We start from the raw sequence: 13,888 nt of genomic DNA, 5'->3' as shown, positions 1-13,888 counted from the left end.
GTATGCAGGCCTACATACTGTAAACCATAGCATATTGCCATAAGCTAATTGTTAAGGCCTTATTTTAGTTTTAGGTTAAGATTTTTCCCCTTTATTTTTAATACATATTTCACAATATCCTCCTGACCTTGACATGTGTGATGTGAATTATATTTTCCCATGACATACAATGTACATGTACATACGTGTATGTTGTGCTTAGATGGAGGCAAGATGCAATTTGAAAGACGAGGAAAATTAGTGTACAAAACAAATCAGAGAGTTGTTTTTCAGCACTTCACAACAAGTATATAATATTATTGAAAATATGAGGTCATTGATAATATTTTATAAACAACTTAAACAAGTTAATTTCCTGCCAATACTTTTGTACACGTTCATTCACCTTGTGAACAAAAAAAGCAAAAAACATCGCAGCTGTAGTCTCAGACGAGATTAACCTTCAATGGCAAAAAAAAGTAACCAAGTGACAAACATTGTATCCTTTCATGGATGTTTATTTATGTGTAAAATTAAACTTGACTCTAGTCCAGGGGGGCGTTTCATGAAAGGACTTGTGGACGTTTTATGCGACAAGTACCAGTTTATCCGACAGTTACCACAGGAACAGTGCCCCTCAGCCAATCAGAATCAAGGAAAGATGTCAGATCTGACAACTTGTTGGATGAAAATATTGATGAAACGCTCCCCAGATGCTGGCCCTCCAAGATTTTTTTTAACCTCCACACTCTGCACTTAACCCATAGAATAACATGCAGTAAGTATTAATTATATAAGATTTCATACACCTGTACCGTGTACAATATTTATCACTTGGTTACTTTTTTTTGCCACTGAAGGTTAGTCTCGTCTGAGACTACTGGAATTTATGATTCCGATAGGTTTGTACAGGGATCATCTACTTTCAGTAGATAATGGATTAATTTATGTGATTACAGTCTAATGCTGTACTAATATTTGCCCCTCTCCCTTCTCATCTTGCTAGGATATAGAAAGACGTACACCCATCCATGCGGCTGCTTTCAGAGGGGAGGCGGAGATTGTGGATCTCCTTGCAGAATGTGGTATGTTAGACGTCTGTAGATGAGAAAATTACTGATGAGTGCTAATGTGATTTATTCCTCAAGTTCTAAAAATAGCCTCAATTATGGCATGTGTGTGTACATCGACTTGCTCCCTCAGAGATGCCTACTGTTTTCTTAATTTATCAGTATTTTGCAAAGTCTTTTGGCAAGATCATATGATAATCACTGCAGATTTTACTGAAAGTATTGTTTTGATGTCATTTATTTTCTTATTCTTTTCTTTAACATCCCCAATAATAAAAACAATGTGTTGTTGGCAAGATTTGCACCCCTAGTACAAGGATCTGGTTAGAACTTCCCTTTCAGATTTCAATCATGTGTTTTTTTTCTTCTCAGATTTAAAGGTCAAGGCCACCTCAGATAAATGTTGATTTGAATCAATAGAGAAAAATCAGACAAGCACAATGCTGAAAATTTCATCAAAATCGGATGTAAAATAAGAAAGTTATGACATTTCAAAGTTTCGCTTATTTTTAACAAAATAGTTATATGAACGAGCCAGTTACATCCAAATGAGAGAGTCGATGACGTCACTCACTCACTATTTCTTTTGTTTTTTATTGTTTTAATTATACAATATTTCAATTTTTATGAATTTGATGATTAGGACCTCCTTGCCTGAAGCACAAAATGTTAAAATAATGGAAATCCACGTATTCAGGGAGGAATGAAACTTCATTTCACATGACAATGACAAGAAAATACAAATATTTCATATTTCATATAATAAAATACAAAAGAAATAGTTAGTGAGTGATGTCATTGACTCTCTCATTTGGATGTAACTGGCTCGTTCATATAACTATTTTGTTAAAAATAAGCGAAACTTTGAAATGTCACAACTTTCTTATTTCACATCTGATTTTGATGAAATTTTCAGTGTTATGCTTGTTGAATTTTTCTCTTTTTATTCAAATCAAGTTTTTGTTGGAGTGGACTTGTCCTTTAAGAGGGGATTTCATTTTAGTTAAGAGACATAATTTGCTAGTACATGCAAAACATGCAAGTGACTTTGTTTTCACACTGTTCATGTCAATTTTAGCTATTAAATGCACACAAATATAGAAGGAAGAGGAAAAAACAAATCATTTTGATTTGTGTGTAAAATTAAGAACAGCTGTGTGCTTGACTTTACAATGTGTGGAAAAGTAAGGGTGCTTAGGTTCAGTGTAATGGCCAAGATACAGGCTGCAGCAGATAGTCTGCAGGAACAGACCTTGGTTTTCACATGTACGTAATTCTAGTGTATAATGCAGGGTCTGAAGTAGTGAGACTAGATTTTATTTACTTTGGTTGGACACCCAGGTCTGTATTCTGAAGTCGGGTTTAATTTAAACTTAGGTTTAAAGCTGTGGTTTAAGTATGGATAGACAATTGTTACATAAATCACTAACAGTGGAGATATGATTCTTTCAGCTCATTTGGCTCTCAAATCATTGATAAATATAGGAAGGAGATTGTCTTCACCATGGATGAATCAGAAAAGAGCACAGCAAACATACGAAACATTCGACTCAATAAAAATTTTGACACTTTTGGCTCCCGATAATTTTAGCACAGAGTTAGACCATGGTCTGAGTTAAACCTGACTTCAGAATACGGGCCCCAGTCTTCTCTCTAGACATTAGGCCCGTTTCGGGTACACGTGTACACGTGTACACGCACGGTCAAGTCAGTGCACGTGTACTAAATTCCATCACCGTGTACACGGTAGCATCTGCATAAACAAGCTCACAGCCTCACATTAAATCTTAGTTCTCAGACACTGCACATGTTTTAATTACTAATATGTCAACATATTTCAATTAATCCAGAGTGAGTTCACTTCCAAAATCGCCAATTTAATCCACATTCTTTCTGGAGACTCACGTTTTTGTACCACGAAATCGGCACGAAATGGGTCTGCTCCGGTCTCAAAAGCTCGAAAGCGTTGCTCAATCACTCTCAGAGTCAATTTGAGAATCACCAATTGCGATAGCGATCATCGCTACAACTTACGTGTTATACGCTCGCACACAAGCCTACAAACAAACGCTCTTCAAATTGGCAACATAATAATGAAAATTAATCGATAACTTCAGTTACACTTATTCTGCAGCGATCTGTGCATGAATGTACGGTACAGTATACAAAATGCGCATCCACCGAGCGTCGGCGATAGCTAGGGCCCTGCACTGATTTTGTTTTGCATTCTTTATTAATTTAATGCGCTCCTAAGCCGAGTAAACTTTTAATTTGCACCAATTTTTGTGGATTGATACTTCAAACTTCTCAAGTAAGCTTTAAAACCGTGACTTAGGCTATACAGACCCCTTTTTATGACATATTGATGCGGGTCCGTCTCGACATGAAAACAGAACTCGCTCTCACAGTGTTTACAACGTGTACACGTGTACACGACCGAAAAACACGCCGTGTACACGTGCATCAAAAATGGACTTTCAAAACGGGCCTACTAGACATGATATACGTGTGATTGGTTAAAGTGTCAAATGTGAGTCAGTGCTTGCAGACTTTAAAGTGATTGGCTAATATTGATTTGACTTTTAAAAAATCTGAGCTAGAAGGTCACACTTGTCACCTGTGTCTGTGATATGTTACAAAAATGAAGCCCAGAAAAAATTGCGTCCGAAAGTCATTATTTAGTGCTTCAAAAAGTGAAATCTAAAGTGATCGGAAACGCCATCTTAATTTCATCCTATACACTTGTGTGTTCTATTTAAGTGTCTGTAAGACGCCTAATTTCAAAATTGAGGTTTGCCTTGTATTTTTAGCTTTTCATTCATTCTCAATAATGGTTGTTTTCAGGGTTTTTCTTTAGTTCTAATACATGTACTTGTTCACATTTTTCATCTTGGTTTGAGAATTTTTCAAATCGACTGCTCACAAAGTTAAATAATACCTTTAACTAGATCATATGTAGTACTAGGAATAGGCATACATGTTGTTCTTTCTATAGTTCTTCATGTGAATATGATTTATAATTGATTTGTTGTAACAGGTGCAAGAGTCAATACCAAGGATAGCAGATGGCTTACTCCTCTTCACAGGGCTGTTGCTTCCAAAAGTCAGGTGAGTACAGTTTATACTTAGTTAAAGGGGGTGTTCACAATGCCATCAAGATGATTTTAATAACACTTACAGAATACAGGAATAAAACAGGATTCACAAGTTGTGGCAAAAAATTAGAACCTCATTAATTAGTTTAAAGATGACACAAGCTATATACAGTATATAGGAGATTTCATTCATTTCATTTATTCAATACTTTTATTAAAAACATATAACATATACACACTTATAAAGGAATATAGACATAGGGATATAGTAAACATATAGAACAAGTAATACAAATGTAAAAATGAATGATATTAAGGAGAGGCAGAAAGGCAGAGCCTTATATTAAAACCCAATTTCCATAAAGTTCAGCAGATTTCAATTTTTGAATTGTTGATTAAAAATAGCAAAGTAAAATCAATGAAATATTTCCACAGCACTAAGTTAGACAAAGTGGATATTTAAACTGGCTGGAAATTAGACAAAATGGTAAATGTGCTTGATGGCAATTAGACCAAATAGTTAGGAGGCAAATAGGTTGTACATAGACAGACTACAATTAGACCATCTGGTATAAACCAAATGGTTCAAGACCACTTGGTAAGTAGATAAAGCGGATCTAAACCAAGTGGCAATTTATCGTTGTCATTACCAAGGCACTGATTCTAAATGGTGGCAAAACTCATATCTCCGTGAAGAATATTTCATATATCATATGATAATGGTTGTAACTACACTTTTGGTAGATTAAAATTTTAGAATAATACTCCAATATAATTAACATTTTTGATCTGTCATCAAAATACACGGAGCTAATTCAACAGAACTAATCCCAGACAGATCAATGCTACATGTATAATGCTATTCTGAATGCCATCTATATCATTACGTTCCCAAAAACTCGGGATTTCAAAATGCAATACCAAATGGGGGGGGGGGGGTTTGTTCGTGCTGGGCCTCACTCTGGAATTCCCTTCCTAGACAGATCTGTAATACCAACTCTGTTGAAACATATAAAGTAAAGCTGAAGACTTATTTGTAAACTATGCATATGTATACATAAAATGTTTCTCTCTTTTCACCTGGGCTCCTTGATCATATTCACTAAAATGAGTTTGGTGCCTTAGAAATCACAATTATTATTATTACTTATAATATTTGCAGTTAGTGTTAATGCATTTGTTTGTACATTTGTGTGAATGTGATGTAAGTCAGGCTATATACTACACAGGGCAATAGAATGACCTTAATGCTGGAATTAGAATGTCTGTGGTCTGTCCTATATAACCCTTATAATTAAATACTGTCTGGTTCTAATCTAGGAGGAAATGACTAAGCTCACCAGGGCTCCACTTCCACTCCGTCGTTGCCAAGTAAAATAAAACATTTCTCTCTTCAAGAGCTTTTCAGACGAGTCTCTTTTACTGTTATTCTCGCTCCATTTCTTTCTTTATCTATTATAGATTTTATTTTAAAATGGAGGGAATGTGTATTCTATAAAAAATAAAAAAGAATGATTTCTAAGTGCGCTTTCTATAATTTGAGTGATGATATTATTTGCGGTGAAGGAAAATATTTAGAATGATATGGATGAATTTATATTCTTTATTATATATATATATAAATCATCTTTATTTCATAGTCAAATAGAGAAGTTTCAATAAACCCAGGTCCTATGCCAGTGATTATGGGACAAGCTCCTCTTCACTGGCAATAGGCAGGGTGATAATACACGATATTGATTGAAAAGGTACAATTCATAAGGTACAATACATAGGGGTAAGAGTTAACACATAATTTACATTACATAAGAAAGCTGAATATATACTTGACTAAATGGAATGACGTAGAGTATGCAGAAAGTGACAAGAATGTTAAATGAAATTCAGGATTTTAGACAAATAACATAACATTCAGGATTTTAGACAAATGTTCTAGAATGAGTTAAAATGTGACTTCAGATGTGCCTCATTGGTTTGGCTACATCTCTAAAATTACAGTGTACAGGCTTTCAATATTAAGCGAAACGGAACACATGTCCTAAAGTTGACCTGTGGAGATAGTCACAGGTGAAAAGGGAATGTGAATGCTGTGAACACTTTCCCACAGGAATAGTGTAGACAAACAACGATTTGTATGGGGATAAATACTTGTTTTCTTGGCCATGTGAACACACCCATATAGTACCATGTGAAAGCATTATTGAAATTTGCCTACTCATGGTTTGGAATCACAGGAAGGTTAAAGCAATATATAAAGCTATGTTATCCATAATGGTCATCTGACCAATTTCCTATTTGTGTGAATATGAAACAATTACAAGAGAATTTTAGATTTGTTAAAGTTAAAGTTGCTTTTACATGTTAGCCAATTTTGTAGATACAGCATGCAGATAAAGGTCATTTGAATTCATGGCATGAAAACTATTAGAGGATTGCTCTTCAAAGAAATATTTTATTCCTGAAATGGATTCCAAATGCTGAGCCTTTTTGATGATTAAAAGTGGCCAAATCACAATTTCTGACCTGTTCAGAGCAAAGTATATAGGCCTACAGTGCGTCCACCAAAAAAAAAATAGAAACCCGTTTTCAGAGATAGATTTCACAATTATTGAATATGTTTTTACCATAAATTTGATACAGTCAGAGTGGAATCTCATCTTTGATTTGAGACCAACAGCTTAGTAAATCGTTCACACATGGTGGATTACAAACAATAAATATTGAGACATAGCAGAAACGATTTGTGGAGAAACACACACATTTATCTGAATCCACTCTCATTTCAGGGATCAGTGAGAGAAACTTTACAAAGAATACAAAAGAAATGCTAATGAGCCAGTCGGGGAATAAGCACAGTCTTCTTATCACGAACCAATCTTGTTCAATTTTTCCTGCGCAAACTGGTTTTGACTCTAAAATTTCAAACTCGACTTGCTCAGTAATGTGTGAGTGTTTGTCTCATGATAGATATCAAGATAAAGAGGAATAATTGAATTATATGATGATGGAAGTATCACAATTCATTTGCATTTGAAGAAAAAAAGACATGGGGATCCCGGTTTGATTTTTTCTGGGATGCACTGTATACAGCATTATCAAAAATATCTGAAAACAGTTGTACTTTAACATGAGAAAATTCATTCATTTCAGGACTATTCATAGGAAAGTATATATGAAAACAAAACTAACATGTACGACTTCACCAATTTTCATATTATATTGTATTTTTGATTTATAGACCACAGTACGAGTTCTCCTGAAGCACAATGCAGACATCAATGCCAGAGATAAGAACTGGCAGACCCCTCTGCATGTCGCTGCAGCCAACAATGCTGTGGACATTGCTGGAATGCTCATACCTCTGCTGTCAACGGTCAATGTCACTGACCGTGCCGGACGTACCAGTCTCCACCATGCAGCTTTTAATGGCCATGTAGAGGTATGTATATTTCATATTTAATTTTTTTCCACCAATTTCTTGGGGGGGTGATAAAAGTAGATGCCTGTGTATATGAAGCTACCTTTCTACTGCCAAATTTGTGGTCAGAGCCCCTTTTCTTTTGAAGAGGGTTTCATAAAGTGTCTTGTTGTTAGCTTATACTGGTAAATAACAGCCTTACAGGTACAAGGTGTGCACCATAGCTACATTAAACTAATTCAGGAAATGTATAGCCAAGCAACTGCAACCATTCAACTGCACAAAGACAGTGATGAATTGCCCATTAACAGAGGAGTGCGACAGGGAGATACTATTTCACCCAAACTGTTCAACGCTGCACTGGAGGAAATAATACGTAAAATAGACTGGGAAAGTACAGGGCTAAACATTGATGGCGAGTGTCTCCATCACCTAAGGTTTGCCGATGATATCATTCTAATCACTGATGATGGCCTCAAGCTAGAAAATATGCTTAACGATCTCAACACTGAAAGTAACAAAGTAGGGCTGAAGATCAACATGAAAAAGACAAAAGTAATGTTCAACAAATTTGCTACGGAGCAAAGAATCATAATGGACAATTCTGAAATCGAGAGAGTAGATCATTATATCTACCTTGGGCAACATGTCAGAATGGATCATGAACAACTGGAAGAAGTTAAAAGGAGGACAAGAGCTGGATGGATCGCTTTTGGGAATTTCAATGACATTATGAAGAGCAATATGCCAATTTGCCTTAAAAGAAAAGTCTTTAATCAATGTGTTATACCGGCAATGACCTATGGTTCCGAAACCTGGTCTGTAACAAAGAAAATGGAACAGAAATTAAAAACCACTCAACACAGTATGGAACGTATAATGCTAGGGATATCAAAACGTGATAGGAAAACCATACAATGGATTAGGAACCAGACTAAAGTAATAGACATAATCAAAGCAATTAAATCAATGAAATGGAGATGGGCTGGCCACCTTGCAAGATCACATGATAATAGGTGGACCAAACGCATCACAGAATGGAGACCATGGCTAGGATCACGAAATCGGGGTAGACAGAAATTGAGATGGAGTGACGAGCTCACAAAATTCATTGGTATAAATTGGATTGCGTCAGCACAAGACAAGCACCTTTGGCACCAACTTGAGGAGGCCTTCGCCATGCAGTGGGCTGAACATGGCTGATATGATGATGATGATGACTGGTAAATCTTTGGTTAGCCAATCAGGTTCAAGGATTTCAGAAGCCTGTAACAGCTGTGGTCAAAGCCACTTACATATGGCTTCATGGAATGCTCCCCTCAGTTACAGCTGTTGTTTCCATAAATGATATCCCATAATGCACTCTAGAAAGTGTTTAAGTGAATAGATCAAATTAAAAGATAGATTATTGAAAAAGTCCCCTTCATTGTGCAAAAGCCAATTTAATGATATTGAAACTTTTTGAATTGTTAATTTTTTATCTGGCATTTTCAACCAAAGCATTTTTCACGAGTGCACACAATGATAATATGAATAGAAGATGTTAACATCCAAGTCCAGGTTGCCTTGGAAAGGAAAAACTGAAATAACTTGCTATAGCTTGCAGGCCCCCCCTATAACATACATATGAATACATTGGTACCATCATTGATAACGTTTGTATGTCTTGCATCTTTCAGATGGTGAAGCTGCTAGTGGCAAAGGGAGGGACTATTAACGCTCAGGATAAAAAGGAGAGGAGGCCGCTTCATTGGGCATCATACATGGGTAAGATTGATAAAATGAAATTTGTTTCCCAAAGTCAATCTGTCTTGAGTGTAAGAAAAAAAAGGAAAAGGACAGTAATTGAGATGCAAAGCACTTATATTTTGTGCATACTGAAAATGATTGATAATCTTTATCACTCCATGGGCTAAGCAAAAATTATAAAAAGCACAGGCAATCTTTGATTCAGTTGATTCAGTGTAGTGTTCCTTTGAATCCAGCCAAATGTTAAAGTTTTGAACTGTTTCAGAGTTCTTTACATGTAGTTTGAAGAAAGCACAAGTGGTTCCCAAAACCATGATTTGGCCCCAATAGTTTTGTAAAACATACTCAAAGATCATAATCAAATGATTATATAACGTGTAATTCATTTTTGGGGGCTAATCATTTCTCTTTCTCTCTCTCTGTCCCACAGGGCATGTTGATGTCGTGCAGCTCTTGATCGAGAATGATGCAGACATCGGCTGTCGGGATCGTAGTCTGTTCACACCTCTCCATGCAGCCGCTGCTAGCGGACAAGTCAGTGTGGTTAGGATACTTCTAGAACATGGTGCTAAGGTAAATAAGCTGCAAGTGTGAACACAAATATAATTTCAAAACCACATAGTGCAGTGAATGACTTCTTGGGAGGACAAGATTTGTTTATACTTATATCACTTTTTATTTCTGAGATTGGCGGTAAAGAGCTGCCAAGTAGTATGGATTTCCCGTATTTAGAACTGAAAATTGAGAAGAATACTGATGGTTTCATGCAAAATACTGATTTCTCAAGTTTCAGTTGTATGTGTTGTCCTATGGTATTTCTTTGAAAATACTGATTTCCTCGCCAAAATACTGATTTGCAGCTTTGAAAATACTGAAATGTTCTTGTTCAGGTTGGCAGCTCTGGTAGTAGTATCAGAGCATGTTGAATGGAAAATCTCTGATCAACACAAAATTTTGCATAGACATTAAGAAGTGTATAAGGGTGTAACTATGATTTTTCTTTTGCCAATGAATTATTATTTTTTTTATTGTATTGAATTATATAACTGTAATGCATGTATTTCATTTGTATTATTTTCCTCAAATTACAAAAGCTTATGGGACACCATTTGCAACATTAGTATTGCTTCCAACCATTTCATATTGAAATTAGATTTCTATACTAGAACTCGAACTTAGCTTTAATTAGGATCTACATTATTTGATTTTTATTTGCAGGTTGACATTCCTAATGCTTGTGGGAACACCCCTCTTCATATAGCAAGCTTGAATGGCAACGATCTGGTGCTGAGGGAGTTAATACAACATAATGCTGATGTAAACACACTCAATAATAAGGGGCAGGTATGTTTGCGATTATCTACATTTAATTATGTATGAAAAGTGTTATAAAGATTGCTTAATTTTGCTTAATTGAGTATGAAGAAGTAAACAACACGGACGGATGTCTTTATCAGTTATTGATAATGAATTATAAGAACCGATAACATTTGAAATTTTCCTAATATCTACGTTACGCTAGGCAAAGTTGACTTTACTATTCATAGAATGTTCTGATTTTATTCAGTGTAAATTACTGATATTTTATTTGAAATACATGTATATTCAAGTGTTATTTTCTGATTGAAAAAAGATAATTTTATCAATGCATGTAGGTTTTAATAACCAACTTGCCATTAAAGTGCAAAGTACTGATCCATTACAGACTATATTTTTAACCCTTGCATTTTTTTACTATGTCTACATATATGCAGCACTTGTCAATAAATCATAAAATTGGTTGACACAAGTGAATGAGCGAATTAATAAATTGACTGTTAATTACCAAAAAATATACATAATCAAATCATTTGGTAAAAGGACTCTTTGGAAATAGCAAGTTCTGCTATTGAAATTTCCATCCTGATCCTTTCTAATAACCAGTTTCAAGAAGTTCTGAAGTGAAACCTAATAAAGATGATTCTGACATTCTTGTTTGTCCATCCTGTAGACCCCACTGCACCTAGCTGCCGTCTCACCACACGGAGGCATGTGTCTGGAGTTCCTGATCAGTCGAGGCGCCGAGGCCAACATTCAGTGCAAAGATGGGCGCACCCCTCTTCATATGATAGCCCTCCAGGGACATTACCCACGGGCTGAAAGCCTCATTGAACGAGGTGAGATTTGTTTTTGTTTTTTTACTCCTGCTGGCCATTTCATATACAAGACGATAACATTTTTGATTTCGCCATGCAGGTAGTCCTGAAAAAGAGTTTTGGTTAACCATTGGATAATTATTTCCTTGAAGGACTAGTGATCTCAACGTTTTGAGCATATAAACTCTGCACTTCATCAGAAGTGTGCTAACAATTCATAGGCAGTCGTTTCAGGTCATTTTCATATCTTGCGATGTAAAATTTGAATGTCGGAATTTGGAGGAAAGGGTGACATATTAGTTATAGGTCAAAGATGTGAGTATCAAATACTTGATGGCTGCATGATATCTCTTAAGTGATAAATACCCAGATGCAGATAGCTTTATGGAGAATGGTTAGGTGTGGCCTTTACTCTCGGGAGCCACAAGTCAGATCAATGTTGAAGGCTTGAGAAGGATGTAGAAAATATTAGCAGACACTCATATAGGTGTGGATTTCTCCTAGGGGAGGGTTCTTCTTGTGAGCATATAGCTTTGAAGCTGGCGCATCATGGTCTAGTGGTTCTGACTCTCGCCTTTCAAACAGAGGGTCGTGGGTTTGAATCCTAACCATGGCGTGTTTTCCTTCAGCAAGAAATTTATCCGCACTGTGCTGCACTCAACCCAGGTGAGGTAAATGGGTACCGGTAGGAAGTAATTCCTTAAGAAGCTGTGTGCGCTCTGAATGCCTAGCTTAGCTGGGTAATATAGGAGCGCCTTGAGCACTTACCAGGGTGGATATGTGCGCAATATAAATATCCTATATCATTTATTTAAATAGGGCATCGATCGTGGGCTGTAGGCCAGAGGTCTATATCCTTAGTTATCTGAACTAAGGTTGTATCAGTAGTGGTTATTGATAAAGTCACAGATTTCTCTGGGAGTGTTACTGATGATTAGAGAGTTTTACAGATGACTGATAATTGATTCTTAGTTTGTCATTAGACAAGTTAGGGTTTTAGAATATATATCTTAGATGTTGAGATGTTTACATGATAACATCTGTCTTTGAACCTACTAATGAGCTTCTTCACTTGTATATTCAATTCAATTCAATTTATTTCCACTTTAAAAAGCAACAATATATACAAATCAATACAATGTTCAATATATATAAGTATAGTGGGGGATCATGAAAAGCACAAATGATGGCTTATTAAAAATGACCCCTTACAGTACAAGTCTTGTACCGTCCATCTGCCCTTTAGTGATTTCTTGTTTAAAAGGTCCTCTCTTGCAACCCCTGTGTTTTCCTTTTTGAAAAATGCTCTTTCAACAGTGAAGAGGTAAAATATTTTCTAGATTGCCATTATAATTCAATAGAAAATACTTTTAATCTACATTAGGTACCTTAACAAAAGTTGGACTCTCAATCCCAATTATTGTCCCTTCCACTCTGAGCCTTCCATCAGAAAAAAAAAAATCCTTAAACAGATAGAGCAATATGGATTGGGAGAACTGATATGGCAGCCCTTGTGTTGTGAAGGGTGTAAATATCTATGAACATGATATTGTCAAGCTTCCTTTTTGCATTTTTAAAAATATTTTGCACTACCCACTGCAAATGCATATGTAGAACTTTAAAGGGATGTAGCTTAGTTAGTTCATCACTGAAAGTGGGAGTTTTTGCTGCGTATTTGTGATAAGCTACTGAAATTCTTGTATCTGATTGGCCGAGAGTAAGCTAGTGAAATACACTGACAAGATGTTTTATGAAAAACTCCCCTGAAGAATGATATATTTGTTAATAGGTTTGACTTGTTGCATGTGCATTAAAGATCATAGGCATTGCATGGATGAAGAATGCCCCTCCCCACCCACCTGTCCCTCTCCTTACCAGTCAGCATCGCATGGGGGGGGGGGGTAGGAGGTCATGATCCTCATAGACAGGGTAAAAGTTTTCAAATGTCATTACCCCCAGTGCATGGTGATATGAATAGAGCTTGCAGATTGCACTTTAGATAGGGAATGTCACTCTAACACTCTTTGATTATCTCCTGTTAATGCTATGGGATAGACATTCATATGCATGATGACAATGACCCAAGTGGTCTTTTTGGTGAGGAAACTCTCTTCATTCCATTTTGGCTTTGACTTTCCTATTGCCAATCGGTTAAGGTGATTGTTCTTTTTCCCTGGGGATATGGAGTTTTAAATGGGGAATTACACTGTGGTGGGAGTTTTCGCCGATCGAAGGATTTCAATCATTTGTGGTCTGATTCAATTGTAATTAAATAAGCATAATATAACATTATGGAAGGTAAGTGTGGAAAATTCAATTTATATTTGTTTGATTTTCAAGTCTGATTTAGTCATCTTAACAAAAGTCCCAGCCAATTTGGTTGCATCATTCGACGGTAATCCCATTCAGCGATTTTCCTCATCTAATCCTCCCATTTCTGCT

At 36.1% G+C, this 13,888-nt stretch overlaps 1 protein-coding gene across 5 annotated transcripts in view; it reads left to right on the top strand.

The window, feature by feature from the left end:
- The window catches only part of LOC121425903 (serine/threonine-protein phosphatase 6 regulatory ankyrin repeat subunit A-like), a 51,077-nt gene that overhangs the window by 13,715 nt on the left and 23,474 nt on the right, over window positions 1-13,888 (top strand). For all 5 annotated transcript variants that reach the window (XM_041622007.1, XM_041622005.1, XM_041622004.1 and 2 more), the window contains exons 3-9: window positions 986-1,064; window positions 4,087-4,157; window positions 7,383-7,583; window positions 9,242-9,329; window positions 9,742-9,884; window positions 10,530-10,655; window positions 11,302-11,467. In XM_041622007.1, coding sequence (XP_041477941.1) covers window positions 986-1,064; window positions 4,087-4,157; window positions 7,383-7,583; window positions 9,242-9,329; window positions 9,742-9,884; window positions 10,530-10,655; window positions 11,302-11,467 — 874 coding nt within the window. The remainder of the gene's footprint in view (window positions 1-985; window positions 1,065-4,086; window positions 4,158-7,382; window positions 7,584-9,241; window positions 9,330-9,741; window positions 9,885-10,529; window positions 10,656-11,301; window positions 11,468-13,888) is intronic.

This window comes from Lytechinus variegatus, chromosome 13, assembly GCF_018143015.1.
Source record: "Lytechinus variegatus isolate NC3 chromosome 13, Lvar_3.0, whole genome shotgun sequence".
NCBI classification, from domain to species: Eukaryota; Metazoa; Echinodermata; class Echinoidea; order Temnopleuroida; family Toxopneustidae; genus Lytechinus; species Lytechinus variegatus.
This window is presented reverse-complemented; position numbering and strand designations above follow the sequence as displayed.